Source organism: Centropristis striata, chromosome 10 (assembly GCF_030273125.1).
Source record: "Centropristis striata isolate RG_2023a ecotype Rhode Island chromosome 10, C.striata_1.0, whole genome shotgun sequence".
In the NCBI taxonomy this organism is placed as follows: Eukaryota; Metazoa; Chordata; class Actinopteri; order Perciformes; family Serranidae; genus Centropristis; species Centropristis striata.
Window position 1 is genome coordinate 36099549 of NC_081526.1, and position 13243 is coordinate 36112791.

The 13243-nt window shown below is 37.9% G+C and overlaps 3 protein-coding genes across 3 annotated transcripts; all 3 read left to right on the forward strand.

Annotated features, from left to right (window-relative positions):
* Positions 1–1545: 1545 nt before the first annotated feature.
* On the forward strand, positions 1546–2466 carry LOC131978972 (olfactory receptor 6N2-like). The gene has a single exon (XM_059342823.1). It carries the CDS (start codon positions 1546–1548, stop codon positions 2464–2466), a length of 921 nt encoding a protein of 306 aa, XP_059198806.1.
* A 2879-nt stretch (positions 2467–5345) lies between these two features.
* Positions 5346–6266, forward strand: LOC131978974 (olfactory receptor 6N2-like). The gene has a single exon (XM_059342824.1). The coding sequence runs from the start codon at positions 5346–5348 to the stop codon at positions 6264–6266; it is 921 nt and encodes a 306-aa protein (XP_059198807.1).
* Positions 6267–11195: 4929 nt separating this feature from the next.
* On the forward strand, positions 11196–12110 carry LOC131978977 (olfactory receptor 6N2-like). The gene has a single exon (XM_059342828.1). It carries the CDS (start codon positions 11196–11198, stop codon positions 12108–12110), a length of 915 nt encoding a protein of 304 aa, XP_059198811.1.
* Positions 12111–13243: the final 1133 nt, after the last annotated feature.

The window sequence follows — 13243 nt, forward strand, 5'->3', positions numbered from 1 at the left end:
CCAAGTGATGAAAATCCCTTGGGAGGAGGCAGGCTGGTCAAGACCTTTGAGAGCTGGGTTGACGTAAGGGCCCAAAGGTTTTGATGAAAAGAGACCCATTTTGAAGGAACTAGGAGTGTCCTCCAGCAGAGAGACCGTGAACTGAATAAAGAAGTGGTCAGAAGGGTGTAGGGGGGGTGACCATCAAGTATGCAGTGGAGCATTTGCGAGTCAAGACCAGATCAAGTGTATTGCCCGCTTTGTGAGTAGGAAGGGTGGCGACCTGTTTAAGGTCAAAGGATGACAAAGAGACAGGAAGTCAGAAGCTTGGGCTCTCTCAGTGTGGATATTCATGTCTCCCATGACAATCAGTGGTGTTTCCTCATCAGGGAGGGCCGAGATTAGCATGTCAAGTTCTACAACGCAGTTGTCAAGTTGGCAGTCGGTATATGATGACAACAATGAGTTTGGCTGGAGATGTAACCGTCATTGTAACCGTCATGGTTCACTGCTGGACCCGCCCCTTCACGTCACTCAAGCAAATTAGCTAATCGGCAACTAGCAAGCACCTTGTCACTTCCTTATTAAGGGTACAATTAGCCCTTATGGCCACAAAACAGCATGAAACCTAGACAAACTCGAACAAAAATACCACAAAACCTTACTGACCCATCTCTGTCTCTAACATACAACACAGTGCTTGTTCTGACAAAATGTTTGTTACCTCACTTCTTAAGAACCAGCAGAAGAGCCTGCCCCTTCGAGTCACTCAAGCGAATTAGCCAAACGGCGAATTAGCCAAACGGCGACTAGCAAGCGCCTCATCACTTCCTTATTAACACAAGTCTACAATTAGCCCTTATGGCCACAAAACAGCATGAAACCTACTTGAACGAAAATACCTTTCAGGAGTCGATGACAGGACATACCTGATCCCTTTTTTGTAGAAACCTAGGTGTTGGTCTTTTGGTCTAAATTCACTAGCACCTGCCAGGATAGAATAGAATAGAATAGAATAGGCTACTGCTTATTACCTCTTTAGACTGTCTGTTGTACCATTGTAACATGATTTTACTGGATGAGTATAGGAAGGTACAAAAAAGTTCAGAAAAAAAAGACCAATGCAAACAAAGTTTAAGACCAAGTTTGGTTTGTATAAAACAATGACACTGTGCGCTGGTATTTTTATTTTTCTCAGCAGGAAAAAAAATAACTTAATCGGTGGTGAATAATTTTTGCTTCGTTGTAATCATTTAAGAGGACAAACTGCCTGCAAACATAGTTTAATACCTTTGAGTTCAGGCCTCCTGAGTCTGGTGAAGTTATTAACATGATAACAACTTTTGTTAATGAGATCCATGGAGGGTGAACAAATGTTATTATATATTTATTTCAACTCAAATGGTTCATGTTCTGATATCTGAAGATGAACACATCAGGTACAGGTGAAGGTCAGGTTAATGCAATGTTCATACTAAGACTTCTGTTCTCTGTTGAAGCATGTATGCTTGTTATAAAATCTAATGTCCGTCTTACTTATCAATGTTTTAATGTGTCACATTTATCATGGATCATGAATCAAATGTGACATATATAACTCTTTATGGATATGCAGAAATGGGCATATACAGGTATTTGATCTTTTTAGTTATGTTGGCAGTATATATTCTCTCATTCAGCTTTAATGCTACCATTGTGTACCTTATCTGGATACACAGAGAACTCCATGAGCCAATGTTCATTTTCATTGCAGCTTTGCTCCTGAACTCTGCTATTACCAGCACTACTGTCTACCCAAAGTTGTTAATTGACATTTTATCTGAAAAACAGATCATATCATATTCAGCCTGTCTCCTTCAATGCTTTGTTTATTACTCTGTTAGTGCTTCAGATTTCTTGCTGTTGGCAGCCATGGCCTATGACAGGTATGTTTCTATATGCAAACCTCTGCAATATACCACAATCATGACTAAAAACACTGTGAGTATTATCTTGGCTATAGCTTGGCTTCTGCCTGCTTGTGAAATTGCAGTCCCAACAATACTGAGTTCTAACATGAAACTCTGTAATTTCACTTTAAAAGCAATTTTTTGTAACAATACATATTACACTCTCTTCTGTGTGACTTCAATCGTAAGATCAATTGTTGATATGTGTAATATCATGAATATGGTAGTTTTACCTATAGTCTTCATACTTTTTACATATACCAGAATACTGATAGTATCCTATCGAAGTAGCAGAAATGTCAAGAAAAAAGCTGCACAGACCTGTACACCCCATCTAATAGTTTTGATCAGTTTTTCTGCTTTGTGCCTTTATGATGTCATTATAGTGATGCTAGACGTGGAATCTGATATACATTTCATAATGACATTACAAGCGTTTTTGTATTATCCTCTCTTTAATCCAGTTGTATACGGACTAAAAGTCAAAGAAATCTTCAAACACCTGAAAAAGTTTTTGTCTCCAGCCAAAATGATTTGATGTATTAACACTGATTTATTCAACTATATCAAGCCATCACATATTTTTTCTGTATTTTACTTTAATTAATCTAAATCAATAACCTGAACCATGTTTACAAGTAATGGAATTCATTTTTTGTATTGTTGGCACTGGGTATAGTCAAGAAAAATGTTCAAAATCATCTTTATTCATTGTAATAATGCAGACGGCTAATGTGTTAAGACTAAAGTGTGTACATGCTTGATTCAGAAATATGTCTCCCTTATTTTATCTCATTTCCCACATTGTAATTTGTAACATTTACTTAAAAGTTAGTTATTTTGAATCACAATAATATTTGCTATTAACAGCTGTTTTCTTTCCCCTTCTGACTCAGAAAAATGTAACTATTTTAACAACATACTTGTAGTTGTGACCTGACCATGTGTGCCTGAACATATAGGGAAGGAAATATTGTGTATTTTGCATATGCCTTTGTTTTCTTGTCAGACGCCTTTTGACAAGGCTGAATGGCAAGTTTGTTTTTAACAAAATATTTTTTAATGTATGATGAGGAACATAAAAATAAAATAAATAAAGAATGTTGCTATTTCATTACAATGCAATTATATCCACACTCTGCTGAGGAATCAAATAATTTACCAGGAAGTCTATGGGAGTCAGAAAACAGATATTTATAAGGCTTTCATTAGGAAAGCTGGCAGAAGATGACATATGAATTGGAACAAGATGCCTTAAATGATCAATATTGGAAAGTAGGAAATTAGTGGCATGTGCACAGATGGTGTGACACGTCTGACATAGTATGTTGTGCGTAGTATGCAGAATGGAGTGATGCGTTACAAACACAGAAGTCAATATGTAATGTCTGTAACTCTGAGAAACAACAGTAAATGTTCAGTTCTACTCTACTTTCGTTGTCTGACAGGGATGGACTAGAAATAAAAAACGTCCTAGACTTTTTGATTCTGACCGGCCCATAAAAGACATTTTTGACAAATATTCAATTGAAAACTGTGACAAAGAAAACATGTTTCATGCTAAAACCTTTAAACTTTATTGTTGATTGGAAATATAAACTCTGATTTCCCAAGGCACGATTTAGTGCTATATCACCCCGTCTTTTAACAAAACTCTGTAAAGGTTTGGGGACTGAAAACACTAATGATTGAAGGTTTGGCAGTTAAATATTTCAGTATTTTGGATTTCATTTTCCACTTAAGTTGCTCATCAGTAGTTTTGCGCGAATGCAAAACCAATTTTAAAAAGTCCTTGAGCAAGAGGGTGATATATCAAAAACATTTTAAAATCTCCAGACCTCTCCAGGCTGAGATTGGAAGTGTGTCTTTTTTCCATTTCGGTTCTGCTTGTCTGTGTTTGTATCTAATCAATTTAATGTAGTCAATTTCGTATATGGATGGATTTATTCTATTTAAATAAGTGTTTGTAAGGATCAAAGTCTCAGCAATTCCTATCATTTCAAGCCTTCAGAGTTAGGCATAGAGTGCACAACAGGAGTCACTACAATTATGTGAACAACATTATCTAAGTTATAATCGACTGAGAGCATGTAATTAGGGCCACGGGGCAACCGCACCAAGCACTGGTCCCATACAGCAATAGCTGTAGGGACCAATGGGTGTGTATTGCACGGAATGTTCGTGTCACAGTGTGTGACATCATCGCCAGAGTGTAGAGGGAGAGAAAAAATTGTCAAAAAATAAATTTGAAATCTGCGCTCCAGGCCGCAAATTCCACTCTACAGAAATAATTTATACATAGAAACGAAGGAAATTGGTCTTCTCACTCACAATCCTCTGGTAAAGCTGTCAGAGTTATAGTTTGGGTGTAGGACGCACAGATGATCCACCAACACACACCAACAGCCTCATTGGCTCCCATATTAAAAACGCAGAAAGATTTCTGAAAAAGGGAGATGTAACAGTTTTTTTAGATCGCTCTAACAAAGCTATTTTTTTCATTTTTCTTAAAAAAACAAACATATGTACACGTTCAGGAAGAACTCAGGACGCTCAAAGTGAAGTCGGAACAATGATAGGTATTATGGTTTTGCCATAAATGCTTTCTGTTCGAGGCCAGAAATTCCAGTCTGTCCACCTCTTGTTGCTGTCACTGTCAGGTGGCAGTTAATTCTGTTGATTGCCTTTGATCTTTGATGTGATTACAGTTAGATACACACACACACACACGTGCATAAGCGCGCACACTCCTCACACATGCATACACATTCTTCAAATACACGCGTGCGCGCACACACAGGTAACTTTATGCGATTTTCGCTACACACACAAACAAATGCGCGCATAACCGCGCACACTCCAGATACACGTTTCACACCACACACACTCACAAACACACACACATTTTGAGGTAAAAGGGCATCGTGTGAAATGTCTGAAGAACCTCGTTATAGTGTACACACACCAGCAGTAGCCCCCGTGGCCCTTTCAGAATTTCCCCAGAGGAAATTTTCTAGTTGTGTTTTACTGTTGTCAAAGCACATGCAGGCCAATGATCAGGGCCTCCCACCAACCCTGAAACAGCTCTAACTGCAATGTGATGAAAACTTTTCATCATCATTAAGACCTCTGTGTTCAGGCCTCCAGTTTGTTCACATGATAACAACTTTTGGAGGAAGAGTTAATGAGATCCATGGAGGGTGAACAAATGTTATTAAATATTTCTTCTGACTCAAATGGTTCATTTTCTGATCTCTGAAGATGAACACATCAGGTGCTGGTGATGGTCAGGTATCTGTTGCTCTATGTTAATGCAATGTTCTTATGAAGACTTCTGTTCCCTGTTGAGGCATGTGTGCTTGTTATTCAATATTCTAACCGTCTTAAGAATTAATGGTTTAATTTGTGACATTTATCATGGATCATGAATTTAATGTAACATATATAACTCTTTATGGATATGCAGACATGGGGATATACAGGTATGTAATCTTTTTGGTTATGTTGGCAGTATATATTCTCTCATTTAGCTTTAATGCTATCATTGTGTACCTTATCTGGATACACAGGGACCTCCATGAGCCAATGTACATTTTTATTGCAGCTTTGCTCCTGAACTCTGCTATTACCAGCACTAATGTGTACCCAAAGTTGTTAATTGACATTTTATCTGAAAAACAGGTCATATCATATTCAGCCTGTCTCCTTCAATGTTATGTCCATTACTCGTTTAGTGCTTCAGATTTCTTGTTGTTGTCAGCCATGGCCTATGACAGGTATGTTTCTATATGCAAACCTCTGCAATATACGACAATAATGACTCAAAACACTGTGGGTATGATCTTGGCTATAGCTTGGCTTCTGCCTCTATGTGAAGTTGCAGTCCCAACAATACTGAGTTCAAACATGAAACTCTGTAATTTCACTTTAAAAGCAATTTATTGTAACAATACATATTACAGTCTGTACTGTGTGACTTCAATGGCAAGATCAATTGTTGATATGTGTAATATCATGAATATGGTAGTTTTTCCTATACTCTTCATACTATTTACATATACCAGAATATTTATAATATGCTACAGAAGCAGCAGAAATGTCAGGATGAAAGCTGCACAGACCTGTTTACCCCACCTGATAATCTTGGTTAGTTTCTCCTGCATGAGTTTATATCATGTCACAATAATTGAAGTGGATGTGGAATCTGAGGCACATTTCATAAACACATTACAAGCATTTTGTTATTATCCTCTCTTTAATCCAGTTGTATACGGACTTAAGGTGAAAGAAATCTTTAAACACCTGAAGGGGTTGTTGTCTCCAGCAAAAATCATTTGATATATTAACACTGATTTCTTCAACAATGTCCAGTTATCACAACTTGTATTGACTTTGGGTATATTAATATGGTTACATATTGATATTAAGTGATCTAATATGTATTAATGCGGTTGGCAAATGTGTTAAGACTTATGTGCGAAAATTCCTGTGTCCAGAATGTTTCTCTGTCATCATTGTTTGCTGCTTTTTCACTCCTGCACATTCAGAATTGAAGAAGAAAATCATTATTTTTCACTACAAGCTGTGACTTTGAGCCATGTGTACTTGAACAAACCGGGAAATTCTCTCATCTGCCTTTGATTTTATTCTCAGATGAGATCTTAAGATCTGAAATCTTCTGACAAGGTTTGAATGGCAGGTTTATTTACCGAATGTGAATATAATTCTGTTATGAGGATGATGGGGTGTTGGGGTGTCTCCTGTTGAATGGCCCTTCCCAATGTTTCTCCCATTAGTGTGACTGTTTGTTTCGTAAGGTTGAAAAATAAAATAATTTACAGAGGAGTTAATTACAGAGGCCAACGTAGGCAAGCCTGGACAAGAAAAAACAATAACAATAAGCAACAATCATAAATAAGAGTAGGGGTTCAGGAATAAGACACTGAAATATTATTCCAGATTGATTGTTAAAGCGTTCCTGCAGCTATAAGATTGTGTCATTCCTGTGTGGCGCCCAAAAAGAGGCCTATAGGATGGCTAAATTAGAACTGAATAAACTAAAGGTTTATAAGGCAAATATCTTGCATTGTGTATCAATTGTGTCATCTTAAATATCAGAAAATCTATGCAACTCAGTTGCTGCTGGAGTGCAAATTGCTATTTTTGCCTGTCTTTTTAAAGAGCTTGGGCTGAGAAATTATTGCTAATGTGGGAAGATAAAGTTCACTTAGAGGATTTTCACTAATTAAGACCACGCCATTTTAGAGGGTAAACGAGCTAATTGATCTAAAAACATTTGCGAAAACACATTATATCATCTGGTGAGGAGGCCAATCACATTTATACAAATCCATGGTTAATTAATTTGTATTTCTGCATATATAGTGTCACTGCAGCACCGTCCACCTATGACATAAACAAAGAAAATGATTAAAAGGAGGGATCGGTGAGCACAATCAATTTTTTAAATCTGCTTCAAAGTGTTTCATCTCCAAAACAGTGGGTATCAGCTCAATGATGGAGTCAGTGGGTCGGGGACAGGGTTTGTTGGATTCATGTCAAATTTGGTTGGTTAAACCCTCTGAGGACTCAAAAATTGCTTTGCAATTTAAGTAATTTTGCTCAAACGTTTATGTTGACATGTCATTTTAGCCAAGTTTCAGGTATGAAACTTTTCAAAACTCCTCATAGAGGATTCAACAAATCCAACTCATTTTTGGTCAAGACAACCTCAAGAGGTTAACGCTAATAAAATGCAAACTTTTGTGTTAAAGTCGAACGCATGTTTGCATCTTTACACAGGAAGCCGTTGTATCTTTGCATATGAGTTTTCGGACAGATTGAACTATGTAGATTAAGAGCCCAGGCTTCAAGACTTCTGCACACCCATATTGAGTAACAGTCATAAAGCCACCTACTGTGTTACCATGTGACAAAGATCTTCTAATCTGTTTGAAATTTACATGGTGTGGTCTACACATGTGTAGAAACCACGTAAGTCATAGACAGGATTTTATTAAGTTGTGGATTTGAACTAGTTTTCATGGAGAAGGCAGATGTCTCCATCGCAACATTGAAAGTCTTCTTTTTTCTCCAAACAAAGGGATCACAAATGCCAAATCCTCAACCCCCTCACCTCTGTCCAAACTCCAGGTGTGGACAAGCATATACACGAGTTATGTGAACCTCATTGGCTACAGAACCTCTGCCACTACAGGAAGTCTAACAGAAATATAAAAGTCCTCCTCATCCACTTCCTCACTCTCTCTCTTCTGACAGCAAGTGAAAGACCATGTGACTGCTGGACAGACAGGAGGAAATAGACCCCAACAGGGGCAGGCCTGGGTTGGCAACCCATGTTGGCAGGATCCAATGTATTTTGGAGACACCCATAACCCGCTACAAACATGAAAAAAGGAATAATACCCCTAGAGTCTGCGAGAGCGGGGGCGCAAGATGACTCACGGATTGATAACACGGCCATTGACCGTGGAACGGAAAAGACTAAGAGAAAAACTTGCATTATATCAGCCTCTGAGAAGATGCTGCCGGTCTGTCCTTGTGGCTGGAAGAGGGAAACATCTGCACAGGGCCTTAAAATACATCAAGGAAAGAAGGGATGCTTGAAGAAAGGGCAAAAGGGACGTCGCATTGATAACTACTTCCTTAGAAGTCATTCAAATAAGTCGAATGAAGTCCAGCAACCAGATTCTCACCAAAGTTTGCAGGACATCAACCCCCTTGAAGAATGCGAGTCAAGCAGGTAACTGAGGTAGAAGAATGTACAGAGCCCATCCAGCCAAAGCCATCACTGGAAAGGATCATCGCAACCTCTACTGTTAAGCTGATGAGGAACCTGGGCATCAATGGGCAAGCTCTCCGTCAAACAATTAAGGAATTGTCAAGAGTGGCAGAGTGGAGCAGCCAGTGGCTATGGCTAAAAAGGAAAGACCTTACCTGGTCTCCCAAATAAGGAGGCTGGGCTAATACAGAGGGGGGTGGTTCTGGGACGCCAAAATTCACTGCTGAACCTACTGGAGATGTCGTGGGTACAGTCAGCGAAACGTTGGTGAAAGTAGGGGCCCACTTGACAACTCCAATGACGTTTCAGTCCAGTCTCCTCAACATCATCTGAGAATGTGCAAGTTATGGTATGCAGTCAGGCCTAAGCTTGACGCCCCTGCCTTGCAGAGTCTCCAGGCATCTTGGATTTTTTTAACAGCAAATCCTGTGTAATTGGAATCTTATCTTGGTTTACTGGTGTTGGGAATGGCAGGAGCAAGTTTGATATTGGCAAATATTAAATATTCAAATTAATACTTAATAATAAAAATGTAACAGTAATATAATTATTAATGTTAATTAAATTATTAATAATCAGTTATTAATATAGGGGCACCACCCTGTGAACAGGGACCAATAACCAAACTGAAAGATAGTCTCATAAAAGGGGTGCTCACTATAAAAATATCAATATCCTAAAATATTAATAATTATAATAGGAACATTGAAAGGTTAAATCAATTAACTTCTTTGTATTCTAAACTACGAATCACATCTATAAAATGGTTACAAACAGCAAAACCAGGCTTCAAGCTTCAAGCACTCTGATTGTGTGTGTGTGTGTGTGTGTGTATCTGTGACAGAGAGAGAGAGAGAGGGAGAGAGAGAGAGGAGGAGGAGCGAGATGGCAGAGCCAAGATGGCGGACGTATTCCTGAGAATGACGTCACAGCCGGTGACAGGCTCGGGGAGGTCTCAAGGGAGAAAAGGGGAGGAGACAGTAACAAGAGCCAAAATGGCTGATAGGCTCAAGCAGTCTCAGAGGAGGGTGTACTACACGCTTCGGCTGCACGGCGTTGTGGTACTGAACTACCTCCACCCAGGTGATGCGTACCTTGAGTACGTATACACTTTTACAGCGGTGTGCAAAAGTGGATGTGAATGTAAATGTGTGGTGTGCCAGTAACCAATTCTTCCAGCCATTCCCTGCCATTTTCATCAAAAGGATTCCAGCTTTACCTTCCCATCTATAGACTTTGTGGAATTACTGGGTTACATAACTTAGAACCAAGCAAAAGATTAAGCACAAGATTTCAACCTGTAATCGATGATTTAGGTTAATGTGTGTTTTAAGTATTTTTGGGGTATCTGTTCAAGTGGTTGTATAAGGATTTCTTCTTTACTAACTTTAATTTCCTATGTCACATGAATTCACACAAAGTATACTTTAAATTGGCAACAGTTTTGTAACAGCACAACAAATTGGCACAATTTTGTAACAGACACATAGCTTAAAATCTGACATGGTCCTTTGTGTTCCAAGACAAAAGCCTTTCTCCCCGCCGCCATTTTGGATTTTACAATCCTTAGTCTGAACTCCAGGCCATCTTGACTCTCTCTCTCACACTCACACACATTGTAAATAATAAATAATTGCCTGTTTAGTTTTGACATTGTGTTTTGTTTCTCTGCTTTTTAAAAAATAAAAACCTTCTTGTAATACGCATGTTGTCCTTTTGATGTTGTACATGTATGAGTGAGATGCCAACCTTTTCTATGAGAAGAACTCCTAATTCTCCCAACCATTATTAAATATGAATACAGTAATTTGATTGTAATTACTAAGTACATTTTTAGTCAGAAATTGATAGTTGAGTACCTTTATGAGACTGATTTAGGTGAATTGGCTCTTTTCTCTGTTTTACAGTGGTGACTTGAAGTGAATAAAATCATACAATTTAATATAATAATTATTTATAATCATTTTTAATACTTCTGATAACCACCTAAACTACTTTTGAACCCTTACCTTATTTTAATACATTTATTTTTAGTTCCCCCATGGAGAGGTATACATTCATTAATTTATACATTTATTTTGGGACATACTCTTTCCCTACATCTTTTTGACGCTGCGGGTTGAGACATGTTAAACAGCAAGGGTTAAAGCCTCCAGAGTTTGATAAAGTTGTTCACATGACAACTCTTGACAGAAAAGTTAATGAGATCCATGGAGGGTGAACAAATGTCATAAAGCATTTTGTCCAACTAAAATAGTTCACGACACAACTGATCTCTGAAGTTGAGCACACACAAAGTGCACTTGAAGGTCAGGTATCTGTAAGTAAGAGACAAAATAAAATACATTCTCTATGTTAACCCATTATTCATAGTAAAAATTATTTTCTCAGTTTAACAATTTGTGCTTGTTCTACACATATTAGAACTGTCATATGCATTGATGGTTTAATTTGTGACATTCCTCATGGATGATGACTTAAATGTGACTTATATAACTCTTTATGGATATGTGGAAATGGGCACATACAGGTTTTTCTATTTTTTTATTATGTTTACAGTGTATATTCTCGCAATGTGCTTCAGTGTCACCATTGTGTACCTTATTTGTATACACAGGAACCTACATGAGCCAATGTACATTTTCATTGCAGCTTTGCTAATGAACTCTATTGTTTACAATACTGCTATGTACCCAAATTTGTTATATAACATTTTAGCTAAAAAACATATAATTTCATATTCAGCCTGTCTCCTTCAGTTGTTTGTATTTTACTCCCTTAGTGCTTCAGATTTCTTTCTGTTGTCAGCCATGGCCTATGACAGGTATGTTTCTATTTGCAAACCTTTGCAATATACCACAATCATGAGGAAATACACTGTGACTTTAATTCTGCTTCTAGCTTGGCTTGTGCCTTTTTGTGAACTTGTAGTCACAGTTATACTAAGTGCTGATTCAAAACTCTGCCATTTAACTTTGAATGCAATTTTTTGTAACAATTTAGTTTACACTCTCCATTGTGTGACTTCAAGAGTACAAGCTATGTTTGATGTGTTTGCTCTGTTAAGTATGGCACTTTTCCCTTTGTTTTTTATATACTTTACATATATCAGAATACTTACGATATCTTATCGAAGCAGTAGAGAAGTTAGAACTAAAGCTTCACAAACCTGTTTACCCCATGTGATAGTTTTAAGTCTATTTTCCTGTTTGTGTGCATATGATGTAATTATTAGTCAAATGGGATCGAATATACATTTCATTATGACTTTCCAAGCATTTTTGTATTATCCTCTGTTTTATCCAATCATATATGGACTAAAAATGAAAGAAATCTCTAAACACATAAAGAGGTTGTTTTGTCAAGCCAAACTGATCTGATGTATTAAAAGTTATGTAACTGTGAGTGTTACTGATATTACAGCACAGTCATTCTTTCTATACTACTACATAGAACATTATGTTCTGATCTGAATTGTCTTAAATATTAGGGTTTTTGTTCATGCTGTATGCATCATGGAAACACTGAAGGATACTTTCAGTTTGAACAATGTAATGATGGCTCAGTATGCTGCAGTTATTCATGTCTTTGTTAATTGTCAGCTGTAGTCAATCACTGCAATTTAGCCATAGTGTGATCATTTTGTTTAAAAGGTTCAATATGAAAAATCGGGATATACAGTGTAGCACTGATTACAGAGGTCAGAGTTGACAAGCAACCCTGCATGAAAACAATCTTCAACACATTAGCAACAATAACCAACTTTATTAGGGGTCAAGGATAAGCACATTTCCATTCATAGATAATAGATAATAATTGAAGCAGTTTTTCTCATGCATTAAAATGTGTTATTTTGTATTCTTATATTGTATGTGAATATTTGTCTATTCTGGGGTCCCTAAACAGTCTGTGAGCTGCATAAATCGGGTCTGACTGGAATGCTGAGACTCTTGTGGATTCAATGAGCCCAATTTTGTTCATGTGTGATGATGTTGACCAGTGAAACTTGAGCTCAGTGTATAAAATGAGCTGCTGTGACCTCTAGGATAATCACAGCGTCATGAAACTTTACAACCACAAACTAGGGACCTAGGGCATTCAGAGGACGGATGGCTGAGACACTAGATTCAAGTTTCTCAGCAGGCAACACAAGTGTAGAAGTAACTTGCTCCCACAAGTTACTTGGATCCAACTGTGTTTAATAACGCAGTAATGGCTATTTGAAATAATAGCAACAGACTTTGCTCGTCCCGCGAGTTAAGAAAACTGTTATCTATTAAAGTGGTCGGTGGCCGTGGATCTTCTTTTAACAACTGGAAGTCGTACTGAAGAGAGTGAGTTTCTGTGCCGCTCTGGCTTTTAAAGCCACAGTGACATCACCAGATCTCTCTGGTCTCGACTAATGGGGCCTGAGCTGAGGTCCCTGTGCTCAAGTTGCCCGAATGGTCACTCAACGGTGGGCCAGGTCCTCGTGGCCTTTCTTTGTTAGAAAGGGCGGGGGTCAGGCTTTCCT

Bases quoted from the DNA above. Each gene is read 5' to 3' on its own strand.
- LOC131978972 (XM_059342823.1), top strand. From the start codon at position 1,546: ATGGATCATGAATCAAATGTGACATATATAACTCTTTATGGATATGCA.
- LOC131978974 (XM_059342824.1), top strand. From the start codon at position 5,346: ATGGATCATGAATTTAATGTAACATATATAACTCTTTATGGATATGCA.
- LOC131978977 (XM_059342828.1), top strand. From the start codon at position 11,196: ATGGATGATGACTTAAATGTGACTTATATAACTCTTTATGGATATGTG.